The sequence below is a fragment of the Gavialis gangeticus genome, unplaced genomic scaffold (assembly GCF_001723915.1).
Source record: "Gavialis gangeticus isolate Ggan-Ray unplaced genomic scaffold, GavGan_comp1, whole genome shotgun sequence".
Classification (NCBI taxonomy): Eukaryota; Metazoa; Chordata; order Crocodylia; family Gavialidae; genus Gavialis; species Gavialis gangeticus.
Window position 1 is genome coordinate 52,568,736 of NW_017729032.1, and position 10,351 is coordinate 52,579,086.

Consider the following 10,351-nt stretch of genomic DNA (forward strand, 5'->3'; position numbering starts at 1 on the left):
GGGGGGGGGGGGTGCTTTAATTAGAGCAGTTCTCAGAGCCACTCTAATTAAAGTGCCTGGAGCGTCTCATGTACCAGGACTTCAAAATGGCGGAAGGGGTGCTTTATCTAAAGCTCATGAAATGAATACAAGTACCTGATCGACAGATCTAGAGCCTGCAAACATTTATGCATGTGCTTGAGGTTCTACTCTGACATACTCCCACTGACTTCAGGTGACGACTGTCTTTAAAAGTGGGCTGCTCATATGAAAAACCATTATGTACACCTGAAGTGTGTGCAAGATTAGAGTGTCTAAAGATTAGGGGTGAGATCCTTTTCAGCTATTAGACAAAGTGGTCTCTAGGTACTGAAATCAGATACTATAGCCCACCCTGATGGATTCCCACTTCATATCTGTCATTGTTTTCTTAGGGTAGTACACGCTGTTACATGGGTGTAAATGTGCTGTAAAGCCATCAGATTTATTTATGAATTTGCATCAATATTACTAAGATTAGAATCTGGCCCTGTGTTTTTTTACTTTGGGCAAGAAATTTCTTAGGGAATTATGAAGACTTGCAAAGGATTTTTGAAGTAATTAAAATATTATCTAATTGCAGGAACTGTGTTGTACTGCCCATCCCTTCCACAGTGCTCCACTCCACTGTGAAGTCTGCTGCTTCACCGCATCTGTATTTACTCTGGCTGCAGGTGGTTAGGGATCAGCAGTGATGATAAGTGCAGGTGGTTTTCCTCTTGGGGGGGGGGGGGGGTGAAGTCTTGTGACCCTCAAAGGAGGCCAGGTTACTAAGTATAGCCTCTGCCAGGAAAAGGTTGCTGATCCTTGGTTTAATGGGCCAATCTGGATTTTGCTCAAAGGGGACAGGTGCTTTGTTTGCTACATAGTAAAGTGGGTGCACAGTAAAAATTGAGTGGATGCAAAGGGATTAATTATCATACACTTTAGGTGTTTCTACATGTTCAAGTAATGTGCTTTAGGTAATGCACATTAAATCTAGTACCTCCATTGTGTAGTACTAGATAAATGTGCCTTAGCCTATTTTACTGTGTATTAGCTAAACAGCACAGGGTGCTTGTACAGCACATCAAAGCAGACTTGATCAATCAGGCAAGATTTGACTCAAAGTCCTCCCTGTTGTACAGTGAACTACTGGTAACTGCTCTTTTAGTGCATTTTTTTCAACCAGTGATGCAATTATCTTACGGCTATTTAATCTAGTCCACAATTCCTTTGTTTATAAACATGTTATAACAGATGCATCAAAATCCCTACTAAAGATAAAAACATCAACTGCTTCCCCTTTATCCCCTGAGCCAGTTACCTTGTCAAAGAAGGGAATTAGGTTGTCCTATCATGATTTATTTTTCACAAATGACAGCTGTTTCTTAACATCTTATTTTCAAGTGCTCATAAATTAAATGATTTTAATAATTTGTTAGAGCATCTTCCCACATATCAAAAACTTAGGCTGACTGTTCTGTTTCTCCAGGTGATTCTTCCTCCCCTTTTAAAAAAAAATGAGGTCTTGTTTGCTCTTGTCAGTCCTCTGGGACCTCCGCCATCCTCCATGAATTCTTGAAGATACTCACTAATGGTTCAGAGATTGCTCCACTATTTTCTTGAGTGCTCTAGAGTTTCATCAGGCCCTTGATATTAAGTTATCTAACTTACCTAACTTATCTAAATATTCCTTAACCTGTTCTTTCACATTCTGGCTCCTATCTCTTTGTTGTCTGTTCCTATCCCTTTATTAAAATGAATTGCATTAATTATTGAGTCGCAATTTAACTTCTTTTAAAGACTGAAGTTAAACAGGCATTGAATAACTTCAGCTTTCTCTGTATCACTTATTTTTTTTCACTCCTTCCATATATACTTTCCTTTTACAGGTGTAAATATTGTTTAAAAATTATCCATTTAACTTCCTCTAATTATATTGGTTAAACTGTTAACTGATAACATGTACCTAGTCCTGGCCGGGGGTAGTGTGGAGCCCCAGGCTAGCACATACCCTGCTGCAAAGGATGGGCCACAGCTGCTGGCCCACAGCAGAGCAGGGAGCCAGGGGCCATGTACAGACCTGCTTGGACACAGCTACTGCTGGGAGCCACTCCCTGGGGCCTTTTACAGGGGGCAGAAGGAGGTGGCTGCAAGATGCATCACAAAACACAGCCTACATGAAACTGCAGCCAGCAGCAATAAGTGAGAGGCTTTCCCAGCCCATTGCAGCCACCAGCACTCTGGGAGGAAGGGACCAGACTAGCTATTGCTACTAGTCCCCACTCCCTCCTGCTTGCTCTGCTGCCTTCCTCTTCCTGACGCACTGTGCCTTTTCCCTTCCCCACAGGACTGCCCCCCATACTAAATGTTAACTGGTAATCTATTACTGCTATAAATATACTTACCGTTTAAATGTTTAATCTTTCACATCCCTATTTCCTTTATATTATTTCTTTCCTCTTCTTCTTACCTTTTCTTATTGTCTGTGTTCTCTCTTGTTAACTATAACTTATTTTGCATCTTCTGATACATAGCCTTTCTGATTGCATGCCTGCATGTTTACACTATACTTTTATCCTCTCCCCCCCACCCCACACATACTTTTTGGTCAATTTCTCTTTGATTTCAGGTTATTAAAGAGCTTCAGAGGCAGCCATATTGGTCTGTTACTATACCTCCTATCATCCCTTGACATCAGGATAGCTTGTGGTTGTCTTTCATGTGGTCTCTTTTAGTATTTGGCAGTTCTCCTGAACTTATTTTCCCTTAGAATTTGTTCCCAAGAGGTCCTGCCTACCGGTTTACATTTTCTCCATCTAAAAAGGCAGTATGGATAGAATGGCTTTTGCAGCAACTCTAGACCGAATCCTCAGCTTGTGAGAGTTGCCTCTGCTTAGGGTTACCATATTTCCAGTATCAAAAAAGGGGGCACCTGTGTGGGGGAGAGGAAGAAGAGGAGCTTGGAGGGGAAGAGGTGGTGAGGGAAGGACGAGAGGAGGAGTGGGACAGGGGTGGAAGGGGAGGACAGGGGAAAGGGGTATATGATGGGGGTGGGGGGGGAAGCAGTGATATGCCTGTGTCCTGCCTCTATCCCTTACTCCTAAGCCACAACTCCCACAGCCCTGCTCCTGCCCCATGGCCTCCCTGCCCCCCCAGCCCTGCCAGTGCCCCTCACTCCCAACCTGCAGCCCCCTAGCTCTGCCAGTGCCCCTCGCTCCCATCCCACAGCCTCCTGCCCCCCCACTCCAGCTCTGCTGCCCATGCGGGGGGCACCCTGGTGTGCGCGTGCATATGCGCGCGCACGCGCACACACACACACACACACTGTATCTCTCTTACTTGTGAGCAGCTCCTGGGCACACATAGAGCATGTGATCCCCTGAGAGCCAATCATCTTGCCCCCTGCCCCTAGCCCAAGCTGGAAGTGCCCAGGAAGAGTCAGAGGCAGAGCAAAAACCCAGACATTTACTTGCATTTTAAAAACCCGCCTGGACAGGGGACCAAAAAAGAATACATGTCTGGGAAAACCCAGACATATGGTAATCCTACTTCTGCACCATTAATTTCATAAGCAGATTTACACAAGTTTAGGATCTAGCTCTCCACTTTTAAATTTGTTGCATCAGCCAGAAAAATCACAGATTATTCTAAAGTTAACTTTCAGATCCTGACATTAACTTTAAGGAAGGTCACTTGCTACTGTTCATTCCAGTAGCTTCTTTCTTTCTAGTGGAACAAAAGGATTAATGAGATAATTTGGTAATAAAAATAAATGACTTTACTCACTTTGAGTATCTGACTTCTGTTAAGAAGGGGGAAATGTGAAGGCTCCATCTCTGAGTCTAGAGGGAAGAAATTACTTATCTTAATTAAAAGAAAAAGCCTTTCCTCTCCCTCACTTCATCTTAGGTAATCCAAGACTCCATACATGGGTGGGTGAATTTAAAAAGCCTCCATCCATAAGCAGCAGGAGAAAGAAAGCCTCATGAAAGAGCTATATATGTGCTAACTGGATCCAGCACTACACTGAGATTTGGAATAATTCCAGAGCAACAGAAACACATGGGTACCAGTCCGATCACCAGCAAAGTCAGTGGCAGAACTCCTAGGACACTCCAAATGGGTCATAAAAGATGCAAGTTTGTCACGTGAACGGCTACTGAAACTGCTCTACAGCCATGCATTGGAAGTGCTTTAAAATGCCTGACAAAAGTTATTTGGGTAAATGTGATAATCTTTTATTAGACCAACTAAGAAGCTGGAAAAAAATGTTCTTTGCAAGCTTTTAGGCACAAACACCCTTCACCTTGAGCCAGGAATGATGATGGTTGGCATATTATGGGGTCATTTTGGTGCCCATAGCTGTGCCCATGGTCTGGAGGAAGTGTTGGTTATTGAAACAGAATCAGGAACAAGATTACAACTCAAAGTACAAACCTAAAGATATTACTAAACTTATACACTTCATCCTCACACACAACAAACTTCAATTTCAAGAACCAACACTTCCTCCAGACCCTGGACACAGCTATGGGCACCAAAAAAACCCCACAATATGCCAACCATCACCATTCCTGGATTCTACACCTGCACCTCCAGAAATGTAATACATCTCATCCAGTGCACTAAATGCTCTGATGGAAAATATATAGAAGAAACCAAATTACAACAGCATATCAGAATGAACGCACAGCGAAAATCCATCAAAGACAAAAATATCCAATTACCTGTGGGTGCACACTTTTCACAAGACAACCACCCTCTCTCCTGTCTCTCAGTTCTAATTCTCAAAGGAAGTTTACAAAACACCTTTTGTAGACAAGCCTATGAACTTCACTTCACTTTCATATCTACTGGATACAAAAAATCATGGACTAAATATAGACATTGGATTTATGGCACATAATAACCCCAGGTAACCTGTTTGGACTTCACCAGCTACATTCTATCACCAGTTCAACATTCCTCCCTTTCCCCTTCCCCTCCTCCACCTACTGTGTCACATCTATTGTCTCCCTTCCCTCTGATCCTCACTGCCACACATTTGCATTTTCACAGACCTGCATTTTGCATATTGGCTTATATTCCAACATAGAGAACACATAATACCAGCAGACTCTCTCTATGCCTGAAGAAAGGTGTTGGTGTTCAAAAGCTTGTAAAGAACAATTTTTCCAACTACTTATTTGGTCTAATAAAGGATTATCACATTTACCCAAAGAACCTTGTCTGCCTGTCCTTAGGCCAACACAGCTACAACCAACTATCTTAAAAATGCCTAATCGCATGGCAATCTAAATCCTCATTATATGAGGATTCAGATGAAGGTGCTCCAAAATGGAGTGCCTTTATTAACATCTGCCAGTGCAGTGAGGAGCAGCAGTTGGCTGACAGCCAAGCCCTGCTCCCTGTGTTGTCTTTGGAATGGGAGAGGGGAAAGGAGCAGAGGGAGCTCATTCTGAGTGTTGTCCAGCCAGTGCTGGAGGATGGGGCAGGTAGATTGGAGCCCTCTCCCTCCAGTGCTGGCTGGGCAACCTCCAGAGCTCCCTTCATTCCTTTCCCCACCTCCCATTCTCTAGAGTGCCAGGGCTGGGAGGAGCTTTTCTAGGGGAGGCAAGCTGCACAGATGCAGTGGATCTCAACTGCAGCTCGTCTCCTAACCCCCAGGACCCAACAGCGAACATCCGTTGGTCCCAAGGATAGCTGCCACTCATGACACTTCCTACAGCAGGGAGCTGTACTTCTGTCTGTATCCCTAGTGATTTCAGTGATGCAATGATGAATACAATTAAAAAAATGTGCAAATGCAACGAAGTCATGCAAGTATATGCAAATGCAACAAAGTTGCTTCTTTCTCATATTTAATATGAAGTAAAACTAGAAATTGAAATAAAGTAGAAAAGTATATCGTTCCTTTCTAAATATAGACAAAAGGCCCTGGAATAGATTTTACCTCACAGGCCAAATTTGTCTCTTGGATCAAAAAGACCACTTACAATTTTGCTACGAAATGGTTCACACATGCACACAACTTATACCAACAAAAATTTTCTGATATAACTTATTTTAGGCAAGAACTGCTTGTTACATATCTGCATCTATACTAGGACTTTTGCTAGCATCGAAATATTGGAAAGATATCATAAAATTAACCCTAACTGACATTGCTATGCCACCACATTTTCCAGTGTAGACCTGGCCTTTGAACCACTAAAGGACCTTTTCTTCCTCCCTAGATAATCCCATGGAGGTTGGAATGCAAATATTTAGCAATACCTATTTATGGTTTAACCAAACTGATTACTTGAAGAAAGGTGAGAAACCGAAGGTAGGCATGCTTGCTTCACTGCATCCCAAGGTCTCAGATACCATAAGATGTCTTTAACATGGTGAGATTTGTAAATACATAATTTATAGGTTATTTTCATTCATATTTTGGGTTTTGAACTTTTTTCAGTGAGCTTGAACCCTGATTTCAAGTTTCTCAGCACTCACAAGGACTAGAAGGCTGCTTAAAAACAATACAATCAGCTGAGATTCTCACAGAGCTGCTGATTTTGGTGGGGAGGGGAGAGGGAGCAACCATCAAATAGCTTGAAACTCATTATAGAAATCACATGAGTTGGCAGCTCTATCACGACTACCATCAATATGGAGCAGAACTTGGATGAGCTCAAGCCATGGATATAGAACAGATGGTTGTAGCAGAACTTGTGCAAGATACATGTGATGGTGGTGGGCAGAGGAAAGCATGATAAAGAGTGCAGCCATGCTGCAGTTCCTTTTAGCTGAAAATGCCCACAACTGGTCAATTCTGTCTGCAGCATAGCATGCTCTTTGATTCCTTGCTGATGCTAAACTCTCACATAACAGCATATGTAATATATGCTTTCCACAGACTCTGGTTGGCTAGGAAATCCCATCCCATATGGGTGATCAGTCACCTTGCCTTAAGTTATGCATGCCTTTACCACTTCTTGGATGGGCTACAGCAATACAACACACATGGGCTCAGTGCTTACTAAACTCCAGCTACTATAGAATGCTGCAGAATGTTTCCCCAGCAACACAGGTTACTTCATCAAGCTCATCCTCCACTCCTTACACTGGTTTCCCACAGAAACAAGTTCTGGGACCTCAGGGATCTAGGTCTAATCTGTATAAAAGATCAACAAGAGCTCCAGGACGGATAACTTCATTTCTGTGGCACAATGAAACTCACTACAATAACAGTAAAGCTTATCTGTGCAGGAGACAAAGCTTTCTCCGAGGAAAAGCAGAGGCTGGAATTCTCCAGGGACAAAGCCTTTTATCCTGGAATCCTATAGACCTATACATTTGAGTGTCCCACTTTAAGTACTTGTTATGTATCCAAGATAATACTTTTTCCTGCAACAATTTTAAAAGCCATTTAAGCTGCATGTGGAAAGGGCTATAGGGCTCCCTGGTTTTGACTTGTTCAGACAAAACCAACTCAGCTGTTACAGTCTGTTTTTACCTTCAGGGGTCAACCACACTACGGAATAAACTGCCGCAGAAACCAAAGGCAAACCCTCTTCCCCTCTTAATGCCCTACATTAAGTGCAATGTACATGTCTTTGACCTTCTTTTTTGTAACACAGACATATAGCAACACTTTATTAAAAAAAATTGAAACAGAATGCTACACTGCACACATTTCTGCCCCTGGGGAAAGCATGAGAGAACAAGCATGTGACAGATATTAGTCACATTGCTTAATTCATCACTGGAAAGTGATGGTTATGAACATGGTATGAAAACCTTTATAGAACACAACAGAATGCTGTATCTGATATGATAATGAACTCTGAAAACCTCTCTGAATATCAAATGACTTAACATGGACCTGGGATTTGAAAAACAAAGTCCTGTGGGACTGAAAAAAGCTGTCTGAGAAAGGAGTGGAGGAAGTGTCAGGCTTAACAGCCACTGACTCTGAGATATGCAAGCTATTCACATTTCATTTTGTTTTAACTAAGCAAAGAGTTGTCTCAGCTTATTCAGCTCATGAGAAAAGTAAAGCTAGGTTAGCAAACAGTTATTTTTTCTTTTATTTTCTTTTATTATTCCATCATTACTAAATCTTGCTTTTAAATAGCCACTTGCCTTGTGGATACTTGGCTACATAATTTAATGCAAGCAGCACCAGACCAGAGGTTTCCTTTCAGCCTCTGAAGAGAGGCAGAGAAAGATTAAGAACTTCTGTAGCCTCAACCCCATTTGAAGTCTCCATTAAAGTAGCAAGGGTGAGTCACAAAGGGCAGGTAAAGAAAAGGGGAGAGGCCTTAAAGAGAATAAGGAGATGGACACATTGATGGGCTGCAAGTGACTGCTATGAATAGACAGGATGAGAAAATGAATTCATATTTTAAATTGTAGTCTACCCCAAGGACTGATATGACTAACTTTGGTCACAATTTATTAAACAGCAAGATGCTTTAAGCAGAATTTAAGTATGCCATTGCAGGATTTCACTCAAATCTTTAGATTAGATGTACAAAACCAACAGTGTCCTATTTCTAAAGTGTTCTGCTAACACATGCCCATTTCTGCTTATGTAACCATGAATTTTAGCTTGTAATTACCTGATCTAAATGGGCTAGTATGGGTTTTATACCTCTCCAAATGGTAAGCATGTCACTTTCTAACCAAGCAAAAAGTAAATTAACTCCCCTTCAGTCTTCTCTTCCTCTTGTGTTCTACCAAAATCCTAAAATCCCAGCAGGGAAAAATCTTTAGAATACCAATCCTGAATTTCTTGAATAGCTATTAAAATGGCAGGACCTCTTGTAGCTTCAGCTGAATCAAATGGGCCTGAAATTCCACTCCATTCTCCCCTCTAATGTTCATTTTCTTTCTGGAGACTGCTATGCTAGCTGCTGAACAGCTTCCATTCTATTTTCCTGCTGACTAGTATCCACATTTCAAATTCGTACCACTGTGAAAAAGTAAAATAAGGCTCTGTGAATAGGATTTTGTAACCTCCCACCCATGGTGTGCTTGCATCAGGACAAAACAAGATTCATACCAGTACCACTTACCTGATGAAGTTACTAGTATGGTGATGCAAGTTCTGTTTTGTAGTGATGTAACATCATAAGATGTGTACTACACAAGCTGTAAAGTGAGATTGGCCACTTCTAAGACTGGAAGACATTGTGCAGCCAGGCTAAAAGCTCAAAATCCATTAGATATCAACAATAAATAACAGGAATTCCTTTGAAAATTTGGTTTATAGAAAACACCAATGTCTAGGTACTTACCAGCAATGGATAAGACAGCATCAAAGCACTCATTCCGATATGGTAGGCACAGGCTATGACATAGCATTACTTCATGGCCATCATTTCTTGCTGTCTCTACCAAAGGGAAGCAGTAATCACAGCCCAGTTTATAGACTTTTGAATTGATATGGAGATATTTGCCATTTCCACAGCCTGAAAAGGGAAGAGGAAAAAAGACTGTCATTCAATTTCTGTGCAGAAGATGCTATCTTGATGTAAGGGATGAGAAGTGCCCTTGATTAACCTCAGTAGTTTGTAAAGCTCCGCCCACTGAAAGAAAGAACAAATCAAAGAATTCATCTTGCCATTTGTCATTTAGCACAATGGGGACAGACAGTCTCATCTGTCTAGTAGGCTCTCTGCTGTGTGAATGTACCTGTTCAGATGGAATTGCCAGAGAGCATGTCTCTTGGCCTTTCTGTAGCATACAGAATCAATAGCATGTTATGTTAATGATGTCACTGCTTTTTTGGTTGTAAGAGACCAAAAATACAAAATGAAGCACCCTACAGTCTTAGCGTCACTTTGAATTATTCCTGTATATTGAAAGTCTGATAGATAAATTAGAATACTAAGTGATTAAGTCACAATTAGACCAAGTCATTACATCCATTGTTTTGTAGTTAACTGCTGCTAATAGCAGTTGCTATGTCAACTATGAAGACCTTCTTTTTTTTGGTATCTCCATGCAGTTTTCTCTTCCCAAAGTACAGTAATCCTGTGCAGAAATGATGTAATTATACTTTAGCTCAGACCTGTTTTAGGCTATCATATTAAAATAAGTTTTAGTTATCTGAATCTGTGCACTATTAAATCAGAGAGTTTACAAAAGCATGTTATCAAATTGCAGATAAGAAAGTTACTCAATCTCTTTTCTCATCTCCTGCTTGTTGGTCTGTTATTAAAAAAACAAAAACAAATAGGTTGGGGGCAGCAAGTGCATTCAGTTAACACAATGACCTTTCATTTCTGAAAACCTCAAGTTAAAATTCTGTTTTGATACAGATAAAATTAAGTTGGTTCATAGTGCATATGTATTTGGC

The 10,351-nt window shown here is 41.3% G+C and overlaps 1 protein-coding gene across 2 annotated transcripts in view; it reads right to left on the minus strand.

Annotated features, from left to right (window-relative positions):
- LOC109303209 (probable tRNA methyltransferase 9-like protein) overlaps positions 1-10,351 on the minus strand; it is a 31,838-nt gene that overhangs the window by 18,181 nt on the left and 3,306 nt on the right. For both annotated transcript variants that reach the window (XM_019525366.1, XM_019525365.1), the window contains exon 3: positions 9,288-9,461. In XM_019525366.1, coding sequence (XP_019380911.1) covers positions 9,288-9,354 — 67 coding nt within the window. In that variant the 5' untranslated portion in view covers positions 9,355-9,461. The remainder of the gene's footprint in view (positions 1-9,287; positions 9,462-10,351) is intronic.